We start from the raw sequence: 15,200 nt of genomic DNA on the forward strand, positions 1-15,200 counted from the left end.
ATCCATTTGTATCAAACCAGCTAAAGACTCAGAAAGAAAGACTGGAGAGCAAAGAAGTTCATATGAACCTCCTTCGGCAGAAAATTGCCCAGCTGCAGCAGGAGAAAGAGGCGCGCTCAGCCTTGGCCGTGGAGAGGGACGAAGCCCATCTTGCCATGAGGAAGCTGGAGAAGAAGCTGGAGAGGATGCAGAAGGAGTTGAGTGCATGTCAGGAGCACAACACTGAGCTCAAAGCCAAACTGGCAGACACCAATGAACTCAAGGCAAGTGGATGGCTCCTTCCTCTGCTCCTTCTGCTAAGGTGCATCCAAGTACACACAAAGGAATGGCAGCCTGTGTGTGCCTGTAATACTGGCACTGGAGTGGTAGAAGCAGGCAGGTCAGGAGTCCAAAGTCGCTCTTGGTTAGAAGGATAGCTCAAGGCCAGCCTGGATTGCATGAGACCTTGCCTCAAATAAAAGAAGGGAAAGGATGGGGCTGGCAAGATGGCTCAGTGGGTAAAGTCTCATCGTGTAAGTGACCTGACTGCTGTCTGGGGCCTTTTTCTTCTCCATGTGTGAGATTCCTGGGGAAATTCCCATTTCTCTGGGGTCCATTGTTTCAACAGTCTGATGGTCAGATTGAAAGACGCAAGTGTCTCTTTCGAGTATCTCCATTTCCTGCAGACCAGTGGCAGGGGACTCTGTTAGACAGGAATGTGTTTAGGAGGAAATGAGAAAGTAATAGACACTCTGTTCACTGAGAATTAGGGTGGTGACTTAGTTTGGGTCACTATTGCTGGGAAGAAACACAATGACCGCAAATAAGTTAGAGAGGAAAAGCTTTCTCGGGTGTACACTTCCATTATCACAGTTCATCACCAAAGGCAGTCAAGGCAGGAACCTGGAGGCAGGAGCTGATGCAGAGGTCTTGGGGGAGTGCTGCTCCTGGCTTGGTCCTCAGGGCTTGCTCAGACTGCTTTTTCATGGCACCCCGGACTAACAGCTCAGGGATGGCCCCATCCACAGGGAGCTGGGTCCTTGTCCCCAGGATTGCCTACAGCAGATCTTATGAGAGTATTTCCCCATTGAGGCTTCATCTTCTCTGAAGGATGTAGCTCTTGCTCATGTCAGGTTGACACAAAATTAGCCAGTACAAAAACATCCCATGGAAAAGGCCTGCAGACATGGGAGATGGACAGGTACCATTCTAGTTCACATCTGACATAGTTCAGTTCTGGACATTGGCTTAGCGATTTTCCTTTTGTTCAGGGGGGGTTTATTTTAATTAATTAATTAATTAGCCTATACTTAGGACTCCATTTGATTGGAGTCCACCCACATTAGCTGGCAAAATCTGCCTTGAAAAAGGTTTAGAGTCTCAATTATAATTGTAACATCGCAGAGGCAGGAGGCAGGAGGAGGCAGGAGGCAGATTATGCATTTGAAGACATCCCAGGCTCCATAGTGGGAGTCTGTGCTGGCAAAGCAATTGAAGCAAAAGAAAAAAAAAAGACCTATTTTTAATCTCACCTGCAAACATCCTCCAGGAAACATCTAGAACACTATTTTCTCAAATGTGGGACATTTGTGGCCCAGCCAAGTTGACTATATTTCCTTTTGATGGGTGAATAATAATCCATTACTTGGATGTACCACCTCCTGTTTGACCATCTAATATTTAATAGATGTCTGAGTTGTTTCTAGTTTGGAGCTGCTATAAATATTTGTGTTCCAGCTTTCATGTACATTTCCATGTCTGTTGAAAACTAAGGCTGAAGACGTTGGCTCCAGGTTATCTGAATATCTCATTGTAAGACCTAGGTATTAAGGTTTCCCTTGAGTTCGAGACCAAGAAAAATCAAATTGAAAGTTACCTTGGCATGCAGATCTAAGTATTATGGAAGTATTTTTGAAAGACAAAGCTATTTTTTTTTTGCATAAATCATCCTTCTTGTGTTAAATTTAGAATAATTTATGACGCTGCTAACTTAGGACACTTAAGACTACGTAGCCTTTTTAATCACATTACATTTTTGCCGTTGTGAAACCAGAACCAATTTAGAGATCAAAGGATGAAGACTCAAACTAAAACAGTTAATGATATTAACACTGGTTATGCTGTGTCACCAAAATCACCACTAACAAGAATCGGCGTGGTGGCCGATTTTGAGCACGTCCTGAAGGAAGGAGTTTGCTCTAGCACATGTTTTATCTTCTTAATGTAGAACCCCTTTGCACATGCTGATGTCGTTTGGCCGTGAGGTTGTGTGAATGTGTGATTTATGCATTAACCCCCCCCACCCACACACACACCATTCTTTTCTCATTAACCTGGGACCAGCAGAGCAGTTACAGTTAGGCAGAAGCATCACCTTATAAATGACTGCAGGCACTGAAATCTTGTGGCAGAATTCTAGGCGATGTGGAAGAGGTTTGTGTAACCTCTCCTTGGCCAGAGGCTTTACTGTCTGCCCCCAGTTTCCACAGAATACACAGAAACATCCCACAGTGTCAGAGGCTCAGACAGGAAGAATGTTAATTATTTTTTCACTGACGAGTCAAGGACTGGGGTGGTAACTTAATGGCAGTATGCTTGCCTTGCCTGTATGGGCCTCAGGTAAAATCCTCAGCACTCTGTGTGTGTGTGTGTGTGTGTGTGTGTGTGTGTGTGTTTGTGTGTGTGTGTGATGGATGTGACACATTTACAAGGACCCCTTAATGGTCATCAGAAGCCCAGCTTATTCCGATTTCAACTTGAGCATCCTACCCAATGCTTCCATCCTCTCTCATCCTCAGAAATATCTCCTAGCCCCACATACTTGTTGGGCCTCCAGCTTCCTTCTAGGTGCCAGCCAGGAGGAAGGGCTTGAAAAACAACCTGTTGGCTATTTTTTTGGAGTGATATAACAGTTCTATGTCTCCATTGGCAGGGACTTAGTCTCTTGACTTTGTTTAAATGAGCTCAGCTTATGGAATAAGTCTTAATTCTGGCCGGTGAGAAAAAGAGGAAGATTAACTATCTATCTAGTGGAGAGTTTTAACTGTCAGCCTGTAGCATCTGGCCTAACCCTGGTAGGAGCTGTGGGTCCAAATCAGTTCCAAACCCCATGGGAGAGCCAGTGGTGTCTTCTTTGTGGTCTCCCAAGAAAGCATCGGAACAGACCATAACTGCCAGCCGCAGCAAAGCGTTCCTCTCTGACTTTTCCCGTACATCCATTGCCCCGAAGCTCCTCCCAGAAGTTCTTCCCCATGGAGCAAGCTCCAAGCCAGCCACTGTTGCCCTTCACTCCCCTTCCATGGAGTCAACGCTTCTAAATCCCCCAGGCCGCCTGGACTGCTTCTCTCACTGCAAAGGGGCAGGGCCTGCAAAGGCAGAGTGCTTGCTTTTTGGGGCGAGGGTAACTGTGCTACCAGCTCCCAGAATGTGTGCTACGAGGGACAAAGAGGGAGGAGAGACTGCAGAGTAGGACACCTCCCCCACAGAGCTACGTCTGCGTGGACCAGCATCTATTTTGGCCAGTAAGACACTGGAACAGTGGTTCTCAACTTATGGGTCGTGACCCCCGGCCAGGGCATGAACAGATATTTACATTGCAATTCATAAGAGTAGCAAGGTTACCATTTTGAAGTAGCAAAGAAAATAATTTTATAGTTGTAGGGGTCACCACATGAGGAACAGAAGGGTCACAGTGTTAAGAAGGCAGAGAACCACTGCCTTAGAACATTGCTGCCCCCACTTCATACAGAGGCTCGTGCTTGACAGCTGTAAGGGTCTTTTAGTACACTCTCTTTGACAACTGCATCTGGAGACTTAGACCCTACAGTCAGCCAACACTTAAGAGGTCAGCTTTAATCACCTTTCTTGTCTGGGCTTTTGACTCGTCTGTGTAAGAAAGACTTGCCCACTAGATTGCATAGTTGTTCCCTGGGAAGCAGCTAGCATACAGTGTTTACCATGAATGGTACCCTGGGAACCTTCCCTGTCCTGGCTGGCCTCCCGATGGCACATTAATCTTGTTTATGGCCAGTTCTGGCCTGCTGGAGGAAAATTAAAGGCCAATTGCTTACTTGCTGAACTCTGAGCTGGTCTGAGAAGTTCCCTCAGGAGGATAAAGAAACCAACTCACTCCCACCCCACTCCCAGGAATCTGCTCTCGGCTTGATGGCTTGACTTTAGAGTCTCCATCATTCCTGCTGGCTCCCAGCTCTGTCCTGGTGGCTTGACTTGCCGCTCCCTTCCTTGCCCCTGTCCCTTGACAAAGAATCCAAGCAGTCCTCTGAGTAGGAGACCAGTGACGACGTCCTGAGTGAATGTGTGCAGTTGACATGAACACAGGCATCTCGAGGCACTCATGTCTCAGCCCATGGCTGTGGTAAAGCCTTCCCTAGTGAGAGGCTCAGAGAGTGGGCAAAGCCTTTCTGTGGTCAGACTGGACAGTACAGAGAATATCCCCTCTAGATTTCTCCCCCTGGATGTTGTTTACTGCCTGAAGACTGCTCCCTTACAGCGCTTGCTCCCACTGAGATTTGGTACGTCTGCCTCCTTATTCACTAGTATCTAATAACTCTCCCTCTTTGTTTATCTGCAGGTAGTAGTTCAGCCCCCATGTTCAGCTCCACGCAACAGCCTGACCTCAATTTTTAACTCTATGTAATACTGATTTCCTGGGTGCCGTGGCTTCTCCATCTGAGAGTTCTAGATGTATGCAAATGTGTCTGCCATTTCCTACCCTCTGGCTGCTCCAAGTCAGGGCTCTGGGACCTAAGCTATGTAAGGACCTGACACGTCTGGGTTGTGATAAAGCCTCTGGTTATGTGGAGTCTGTCCTCACTAGGACTGTCTACAGCTCACTTGCAGTCTCTGAGCTGTGACCGGCCCATCACCGCTGGTACATCTTAGCATGTTTTCTCAATCTGAATGGAAAGCTGCATCGTGGGAGGGTACTTTGCATACATCTTGACACACCACTGTAAAAAATAAATCAGGTTTTCCTTCTTAGCCCCTGCTTCAGTAAGGACAACCCGGAGACTAATTGTTTATTAATAAATGCCTAGGCCACAAGCTTTGGCTCACCCCCCAACTAGCTTATAACTTATTTAACATATTCAATCTATTCTGTGTCTTTCCATGGTTACTTACTCCTCGGCTTCAGGCACCCCACTCCGAGGCCGATCTCCCCTTTCTTCTATCCTGAGTTCAGTCACGTGCTGCTTAGTCACCTTCCCTTCCGTCCTAGCCTGCTTCTTCCTTAGCGCCTGGCCCTTGAATCTCCCGCACCTTCTCACTATTTCCCAGAATTCTCTCTCTTCCTGTGAGTGTCCCACCTTCTACTTCCTGCCTCAGCTCATTGGCCATAGGCTTTTTTTTTTTTTAAGATTTATTTATTTTTATTATATGTAAGTACACTGCAGCTGTCTTCAGACACTCCAGAAGAGGGCGCCAGATCTCGTTAGGGATGGTTGTGAGCTACCATGTGGTTGCTGGGATTTGAACCTCGGACCTTTGGAAGAGCAGTTGGGTGCTCTTACCCACTGAGCCATCTCACCAGCCCGGCCATAGGCTTTTTATTGATAGGTGTTGCTTATAAGAGATCCTCTCTACACACCACCTTTAATAATTCCCCAAAGGGTTTAATTTGGAACAAAGAAATTCTCACTACAGTGGAATCAGCAAACTCAGGAATTACCACCATTGAGAGGATTTTTGGACACTGGATTTGACAGGATGGGAGCCATGAGTAATCACCAAGGTCAGCTCATGCAGACCTGTGCCTTTCCCATTTTGAGTACCTGCTCCACCATTTTGTTCACCCCTTTCTCTGTGCTGCCCTCATCCCAGGGTCTGGCATTTTATTTTCTGTATATTTCCAGAGCTGTAGAAGGTGTTCTTTTGACTTCTAGACTGCAAGCTCACAGCTGCTGTCAGAGTCCCAAGACAGTTCGTGTCACCCCAGAGAACTGGCTCAGTGGATATGAGGTCAAGCATGCTTGCTATTGCTGTTGGCCTCTGTCTAGAAAAATGCCTTAGTCTTCGAGTATATGTCACAAGCTGGGTGGCTTATAAACAGCAGAGTTCCCAGAGTTCCAGAGCCTGGGAAGCCCAAGGGACAGTTGCCAGCAGATTTGATGTCTGCTCAGTCTTGCTTCCTGGTTCACACAAGACCTTAGCTGTGTCCTCATGTGGTGTAAGGGGGCAAGAAAGCTCTATCTGGTTTATCAGGGCATACAAGCATCTTAGTTGCTGTTCTTTTTTTGTGAAGAAATACCATGACCAAGTCAATTCTTAAGAAAAACGAAGCATTTAATTGGTAATTGGGGCTTGCTTACAGTTCCAGAGACTTAATCCATTATCATCATGGGTGGGGTGGATGGTAAAAGGTGTTAGAGAAGTTTCTGAGACCTTTACAGTCTGAGCCTTGGGGGGGTGAGGGAGAAAGAGGGGGAGGGAGGGAGGGAGGGAGGGAGGGAGAGAGAGAGAGAGAGAGAGAGAGAGAGAGAGAGAGAGAGAGGGAGGGAGGGAGGGAGGGAGGGAGGGAGGGAGGGAGGGAGAGAGAGAGAGAGAGAGAGAGAGAGAGAGAGAGAGAGAGAGAGAGAGAGAGAGAGAGAGAGAGAGACATCCTGGGCCTGGCTTGGACTTTTGAAACCTTAAAGCCTGCTCCCAGTGACACACTTCCTCCAACAAGGCCACACATCCTAATTCTCTGGATCCCATCAAAGCCTTCCACTCCCTGGTGACCAACCATTTAAACATATGAGCCCATGGGGGCCACTCTTGTTCAAACCACCCCAGGTATCTATTCCTGTTGAAACACAACCTGTTCACTTCTTAAAGAGCCCACTCCTTCACAGTGTCTCTTGGAGGTTAGGATGTAAGACTTTTGAGGAGTGTCCCTTCTCATCCTCGCCAGCATGTGCTGTCACTTGAGGTTTTCATCTTAGCCATTCTGATTGGCACAAGGTGGAATCTCAGGGTCATTTTGATTTGTATTTCCCTGATAACTATGGATGTTGAACACTTCTTTTTTTTTTTTTTTTTTTTGGTTTTTTTCGAGACAGGGTTTCTCTTTATAGCTCTGGCTGTCCTGGAACTCACTTTGTAGACCAGGCTGGCCTCGAACTCAGAAATCCGCCTGCCTCTGCCTCCCGAGTGCTGGGATTAAAGGCATGCGCCACCACGCCCGGCTGAACACTTCTTTAAGTACTTCTCAGCCATTTGAATTTTGGAGGGCACAAGCCTTCAGACCATAGGAAAAGAAATTTGGCTTTTTTTTTTTTTTTTTTTTTAAATTTGGCTTTTTACAGATTTGTGATGCTGGATTTTAGTTTGTGAGTTTAACAACTGTCATTTGATGCAGACTTCCTGTGTGGTTCAGACAGTCACATTTCCTCCAAATGATGTCTTAGAGCAGTTTCCTAGTTTTCCTCTTATTTTCTAATGAGATACTGAGAACCTCACATCAGGGCACCGGGCGTCATCCACCCATCAGCAACTCAGTCACAGTGAAGATGTATCATAAGGTCAGCACCAGGTGAGTGTGCTGGCCCCTGACTACAGCTTCCACCTGTGGTCCAAATTTATTCTTGTCTGCCTCTCCACTTTCTGTCAGCATTCTGATCTGGGGATCAGTCTAGTCCTTCCTGGTAGTCAGCTTTCTCGTCTCTGCGATTGAACGCCTGATTTAAGCAAACTGATGGAGGAGAAGGCTTTGGCTCACAGTTTCAGAGTTGTTTATAGTTTATAGTTGTTTATAGTTGCTTGGTTCTGTGAATGTCTGTAGGACACTGTGGTGGTAGAGGAGGGTGGATATGGAGTGGACTGTGAAGATGTGTAGCTTTGAAAAGCACACCCTTCAGTCACCGATTTCCTCTATCGTGTAAAGTCTTCTGGAACCTTCCAAATGAGTGCCACCATTTCAGAATATGCATTTCTGTGTTTTTAAAAAAAGTATATTTACAGACTTATTGAACAGTATCTAATTTCAAAATATTTTTAGCATACCCAAAGAAACTCTGTACCCATAAATTATAACTCCCCATTCCTCCTTCCCACTAGCCTCAGACCTTTGCTCTGTCTCTTTCATAAGAAGATAATCATGTGGTTTTTGGCAACTGGCTTCATCCTCTTGTCATGGCATTTTTTAGGGTTCATTGTTTGGCTATACTATATTTTCCCATCCATCAGTTGATGGATGTTTGGGCGGTCACCACTTGGGATTATGAGTAATGAACTTTTTGTGTGGGCATATGCTTTTCCTTCTCTCTGGCTTACAGCTATGGGGGGGGGAATTGATGGATGGTTCATGTATTTAGCATTTTCAAAACTACCTTTCATATTAGTGCACCGTTTTATATTCCATCCAGCAGCATGTGAGGGTCCTACCTCCCCTAACTCCCTGAGAAGGTTTGTAATTTCCCTTTTTATTTTTTTAAATGTAAACATCTCAGTGTCTATTGTCTTATAGCTTGTTTGTATTTATTTGTTTGGATTTTTTGAGGTAATCTCTTATGTAGTCCAGACTGATCTGGACTCACTGCGTGGGCAAGGCTGGCCCTGAACATCACATCTTAATACCTCTGTTTTAAAAGCATGCACCACCATCCTAATTTTATATCTGTTGCTGTGATAAAGTAGCTCAACCTAAAGCAACTTAGAAGATGAGGGTTAATTTTTGCTTACAATTCCAGGTTACAGCCCATCATTGCAAAGATGTCACAGTGGCAGGTATTTGAAGCATCCAGTTCTGTCACCTCCACAGTCAAGAGCAAAGAGAAGCGAATGCGTGCACACTTGCTTGCTTGCTTGCACTCAGCTTGGTGTCTCCCCTCTCCTATACCTAGGATACTTTGCTTAGCTAAAGGCACTGCCCTTCCTGGGCTGGGTCTTCCCACCTCAATTAAAGGCAATCAAGACATTCCTGAACAGATATCCCCACAGGGCAATTGGCTCTAGATAATTCCTCAGTGAAGCATCAGTCAATAGACCAGCTACAACAGCCAGCATGCCTGTTTATTTAGTCTTAATAGTCCTTTACAAATCTTTGCGGTTACAAAACTATTCCAGATTCCTTAATGTTTCAGTGAAAGAGCATATTACAAAACCCAACGCAGTAGCTGTTACTCGGTATCCACTTCAGCAGCACCGAGTGCATCCAGAGGGCTGTAAGAATATCACCACCACCCATTTCTAGCCCTTGCCATCACCACAAACTGAAAAGCTGTTTCTATTGCACAACAACTCTTGACTCGTCCTTTCCCCAGCCCTGGGAAAGCCTATTGCCTTTGTTTGAGTTAGCCTGTTCCATGTATCTCATAGGTGAAATGTTTATCACAGTTTCCATTGTGCCTGGCTTAATTTACCCAGGGATGCTTTTGTACAGCATCCATGTTGTGATTCATGTCCACAGACTCAGAGTTTCAGACACATGGAAGAAGGACGAAGGCTTCCACTAGTCCGAGTGTGGTTGTTGATGATGTGTGCAGAAAATGACCACCACAGCTTTCTTCTTGATGTTTACAGCCCGAAGATGACTCCCCCACAGAGACTGTTTCTTCCAAGAACAAACCTGTCTCCTCCATCCAGCCATATATCATAACCCTTGCCTGCTTGTTCATCTGTATGAAATACAGCTTCTTGTCCAGATCTATGCAATAGCTCTGCCTCTCTGTTCAATCTATAGAGGAAGCATGCTGAGCTTCTGCAGTAATGTGGTCACTCCAGCAGAGAGCACCGACCATCTGATCCCAGTTTTTTTGTGTCTGCCTACCTGCCTGTCTGTCTGTCTGTCTGTCATCTGTCTCTTTGTTTGTCTGTCTTTTCATCTTTTCTTCATTCCCTCACTTTCCCCATTGGGTCTTTCCTTGGAGCTGTGCTGGATGTGACACTTCCTTACTTGAGTTACTTTGTAAGCAGTTAGTGTGATCTCAAACTCCCAAGGACACATCTCCCATCCCAGGAACCTCCACTAGGGCTTTAAGGCGCTGGGGTGAGTCTCCAGCTGGGGACCATCTCTGCCCTTTGTCTGCACAGGGTTCAATGGCATCTTTTGCCTCATGTCCACATCTGGAGAGTCTACTGAATGGGTAATGCCTATAGAGATCCCCCCTACAGCAATGAGAGAGACCTTCTGAGGGGCCCTCCTATGATGCCACAAAAAGAGGAGGCATTTTGCTGCTGCTATTATTTATCTGCAATTGGGCATGGGGTTCCACTGGATAGCACAGAAAATCCAACTTGCTCCCAGGTTTATTCTAACCATCTCACTCCAGATATGAGTTTATTCTAGCCATCTCACTCCAGCCATGCTGCCTGCCATTTTAGTGGCTTGATGTTTTAAATAAGGGTACTCCACTCTATTGTTTATAAGCTATAAGGACTGAAGTCATGTTTATCCAGCCGATGCTATCTTATAAGGTCTGTGTAGCTGCTTGGGATGAAGTCCATTGTTCACTCATAAAAAAAGTTAAGCAAATTCCACTGACTTCCCAGTTATCTTTGTATCCAGTTCTCTTAAGAAAGTACAAGGGAGCTGGGCAGTGGTGGTGCACGCCTTTAATCCCAGCACTTGGGAGGCAGAGGCAGGCGGATTTCTGAGTTTGAGGCCAGCCTAGTCTACAGAGTGAGTTCCAGGACAGCCAGGGCTACACAGAGAAACCCTGTCTTGAAAAATCCAAAAAAAAAAAAAAAAAAAAAGAAAGTACAAGGGAAATGACCATCATTCTCTTGACTTCTTAGATTAAAACCTTGGAACAGACCAAAGCCATTGAAGATTTAAATCAATCCCGAGACGAGCTAGAGAAGATGAAGGAGAATGCAGAGAAAAAGCTCATGTTGGTCATGTCTGAGCTGGAAAACACAGAGCAGGAGGTTCGAGCACACCAGGAAAGAAGCAGAGCCATGATAGAGTTGGCCAGCCTTGAACTGAAGACCCTGAGGAAGTCTTTGGATGAAGCAGAGAAGAGAGGACAGCAGGTAGATACAAATCTTCAGGACAGGACAGGACGGTTGAAAAGCTATATGCATAGTCCTACTTAATGCTTTGGACTGCTTTGCAAACTTGTATGCCATCCGTGTGCAGGACCATGCTTAGCTCCCATGTGGCCTTCTAATTTTGTATGTGTGCCTCTAAAGAAAGCGTTATTCATACATTTCTTCCAACACAATGTGTAGAGATTTCTATATCATCTTAACAGATCTGCCCACTCCCCAGCATCTTTTTGGCAAGCCAATAATCATTATGAGTTTCTTGGCCAAGAACAGCAGTTCATGCTTCATGACATAGACTATAAGAAAGAAACAAAAACGAATGCTCTTATCAAAGCATTAGAAAGCTAGTGTGAATCCATCCTCTGGGGGATGAAATGCTTTAAGATGCATTTGATAGTTGTCTGGGGATTGCCTCATCACATTTAATGTTAAGCAGGCCCTGGAACTCAGAGAAGAGAAGCCTTATCTCCCACAGAGATCAGTTGCAGGAAAACAGCGTCCAATCTCCAACAGTGGCACAGACTTCATGGTTGACCAAGCACAGATGTAAGCCATAAAAAAAAGTACACGCTGGCTGGCTGGCTGGCTGGTTACAAGGGGAATCTTATCTCATGAGCACATCAGGTCAAACATAAAGAACTCTGTCCCGGGCAGTCTGACCCCTACTGCTTTTGACTAGTGTGTCACTTTCTGAAGCTGAAAAGGGCAGAGAACGGACTCTGGTCCTAGGGATTTTTTTTTATTTCCTCCACTCTGCTTTGGCTCATGTGTCAGGCAGAGCTGGGAAGAGCCAAGCTCTAAGGGCAAGCGTTCTCAGGAAGAAAACATCTCAGGAATTGTGAGCTTTCGCCATATGCAAGAGTGGGAAAGTCTAAGGGAAGCGCTTGCCTTTGAGAGACTAGGCGGCTACCTTATTCTATTTGGGTGCTTTAATGAAGTGTAGGAATCAGGGCAGCTCATAATAAGCAGGGCAGTTATTTCTCTTAGGTCTATAGGTTTGAGAGTCAAGTTTACATATGATGTCTTCCCAAACCCTCAAATGGTAAAAGCTGAGGTTATCCGTGGATAAGGATACCAATTTTGTCTTAGAGAAGCCAGCATCATGATCTCAACCAAGCCTAATTAGCTCATAAAGCCAGTACCATCCCACCGAGGATGGTGCTTCCATATACATTTTGAAGGTGTGGTGTGCAAATAAGAACCTCTCATCTCCCACGCTGGACCATTCATGGGAAGGAAATTGGAGATAAATGAATGTGGGGTTGGCATGTTTGGATGGTGTTCTTCTGATGGTACTCCGTCTGCAGGCTGCACTCTTGATGTGCATGCCATCTTTTCTGAAATGGAAGATATTTAGTGAGGGCTTACCTAAATACTCCTGTTTTGTCTATGGTAGCCTAGGGCAATGGCAACCACCCTGGGAGGACGTGAAGAGAGGCGATATATTGGGGGTTGGTCTGGTGATACTAGGTACTCAAAGGCTAAATATAGCAACCCCCAGAATAAGATTTACTACAACAGTGGGGCCCATTATAACCATTGCCCCTGGCTTCTACTTTCCCCTTTACCATATACCTAGTAGCTTCAGATCAGCCCAGTGTTAGAACCACACACTGAGGCAGCAGTCTTTGGTTTAAGAAGGACCGAGAAACCCTCCTGTTTTCAACAGCTTACTCCTTGTCTTGAGTTTCAGAACCCCATTGCCCTGTTAATGTCTCAAATGCAGAAATGTTTCTCCACTCACGTCAACATCTGTAGAGTCCCTCGTCAGGCCACAGAGCGTGCGCTCAGTTATTGTTTTGCTCATCCAGGATTTCCGAACAGACTTAGTGAGGTCAGAGTCTCAGAAACGATTGTCTTCTGGGGGTGGGGGTGGGGGTGGGGGTTCTCATCTCAGTAGCAGATGCACACATTGACTCGCAAGAGGTTATGAAACTTCTGAGGCTTGTGGAACCTGCAGGGATTTTAGAGATCATTTAGCAGGCAAGCCTACTTATCCATAATTTAGAGAACTCAGGGTAGAGTGGGTCATTTGCCTACCTCATGCAAATCTAGGGGTTCCTTTCTTGCTATTGTTGTTGCACTTGACCCAGCAAGGGTGGTGTGTTTTTGTTTTTTCTTTCCCAGCTAATATGTCTCTGCTTGCTATTGCAGCTGGCAGACTTCAGAGAGGTGGTTTCCAGTATGCTGGGCTTGAACATGACCTCTCACGATCCTCCCGACTATGAGATCATCAAATGTCTGGAAAGACTGCTCCATTCACACCGCCACCACCACCACCACCACTTTGTTCCCTGTGCCTGCCTCCAAGACAGGGCTGCTGAGCAAGGCAGCTGCTCACACTGCCACGTGGAAATTCCACACTGATCACTTGCCTCCTTGAGGGAGGAACTAAGGGAAGGGGTATGGTTCTCCAATTCATACATTCCTCATATTTTTGAAATTCAGCCATAGTGTGTGACTAATATATTCTCTGATGACTTACTAAGAATATATCACCTGTGAAAAGATCTCCCAAAGTGCCATCCCTAGGGCCAGAGAAAGTAAGGGCACTTGCTGCCAAGCCTGGCAACCTGAGTTCTGTCCTTGGGACACACATGGTAGAAGGAAGAGAAGTGACTTTTGCAAGCTGTTCTCTGACCTATACACATGCTTTGTAACTTAAGTGTTTACACACACACACACACACACACACACACACACACAAAGTGAATGTAAAAAAAAAAAAGGCCAGTCCTAGATAAATATTCAGCATTAAAACCACCTATTACTTAATTAGTTAGCACATTGAGACCTACAGGAATCCCTAGATTCATGCCTACATTGGGACATATGTGCACAGAGTTCAGAAAAGCAGAGCATCTTAGCTTGAGTATTACTGATGAGTTTAAATCTTAAGATAACCATGTGCAGAAGTTTTCTGAAAATATTACTTAAAATTATTTTATATTTAGGTGTGTGTGCGCGCACGCGCAGGGGCCAGCAGAAACCAGAGAGAGAGTGAGATTCTTTGGCATTAGAGTTACAGGCACTTGGTGTGGTTGCTGGGAACTGAACTTAGGTCCCCTGAAAGAGTAGCAAGTGCTATTAACCATCTCTCCAGCCCCACAAAACCTGTCTGTCTGTCTGTCTGTCTACATATAATTTGATACATAGTAACTGGACCTGTTTATAGATTTCTGAGTGGCCTTCCAATCCACATATACAAGGTGTAACCATGAGGTCACGGTAACATGGTAGAGTCTTAAAACATTTATTTACTTGCTTTCCAGAGCCCAGAAACAATTGAACTAACTCAATGCATGAGTTGTGCATGGTTAGTAGTGGAGCCAGGATGTACAAGATAGAGGCTGTACCACTTGTAACCCACAGTTTCAGATTCAACTTGGTTTTGAGGCTGATAGGACTTGCTGGAATGAAGGAAGGAAGGAAGGAAGGAAGGAAGGAAGGAAGGAAGGAAGGAAGGAAGGAAGACAGGCAACTCTATGATCAGGAGGAGACTTCTAAAGGCAACAGAGTTTAAAAAGTGACTCATTTGAATAGCCCTCACATAGGACTGAGGCACGGTAAGAAATGTGTATGCATTTATTTATTTATTTATTTATTTTTTATTTTTTTATTTTTGGTTTTTCGAGACAGGGTTTCTCTGTGTAGTCCTGGCTGTCCTGGAACTCACTGTGTAGATCAGGCTGGCCTCAGAAATCTACCTGCCTCTGTCTCCCAAGTTTCTGGGATTAAAGGCGTGTGCCATCACTGCTTCGCATGTATGCTTTTATTACTGCTTCAAATGGCAGCTTTGAAAGTGTGAACAGGGCTAACCACAGTTCTTTAAAATCAAAATCTCTCACCTAAGCCTAGGCTGATAGGATGGATAAATTCTCTTAAGTTTTATTCACTATATTAGTCAGGGTTTTACTGCTATGAACAGACACATGACCAAGGCAAGTCTTATAAAAAACATTTAATTGGGGCTGGCTTACAGGTTCAGAGGTTCAGTCCATTATCATCAAGGTGGGAGCATGGCAGCATCCAGGCAGGCATGGTGCAGGCAGAGCTGAGAGTTCTACATCTTCATCCAAAGGCTGCTAGTGGAAGACTGACTTCCAGGCAACTAGGGTGAGAGTATTATGCCCACACCCACAGTGACACGCCTACTCCAACTAGGTCACACCTATTCCAACAAGGCCACACCTCCAAATGGTGCCACGCCCTGGTCCAAGAATATACAAACCATC

The 15,200-nt window shown here is 45.4% G+C and overlaps 1 protein-coding gene across 3 annotated transcripts in view; it reads left to right on the plus strand.

Moving 5' to 3' along the window:
* The window catches only part of Ccdc170 (coiled-coil domain containing 170), an 82,571-nt gene extending 67,905 nt beyond the window's left edge, over positions 1 to 14,666 (plus strand). For 2 of the 3 annotated variants that reach the window (XM_085842599.1, XM_085842601.1), the window contains 2 exons: positions 10,714 to 10,950; positions 13,120 to 14,666. In XM_085842599.1, the coding sequence (XP_085698725.1) occupies positions 10,714 to 10,950; positions 13,120 to 13,332 (450 nt within the window). In that variant the 3' untranslated portion in view covers positions 13,333 to 14,666. Of the gene's footprint in view, positions 1 to 20; positions 264 to 10,713; positions 10,951 to 13,119 lie in introns of all 3 variants that reach the window. The other variant, XM_029482616.2, reaches the window with a different exon arrangement.
* Positions 14,667 to 15,200: the final 534 nt, after the last annotated feature.

Source organism: Mus caroli, unplaced genomic scaffold (assembly GCF_978045245.1).
Source record: "Mus caroli unplaced genomic scaffold, Mus_caroli_1 scaffold_9, whole genome shotgun sequence".
In the NCBI taxonomy this organism is placed as follows: domain Eukaryota; kingdom Metazoa; phylum Chordata; class Mammalia; order Rodentia; family Muridae; genus Mus; species Mus caroli.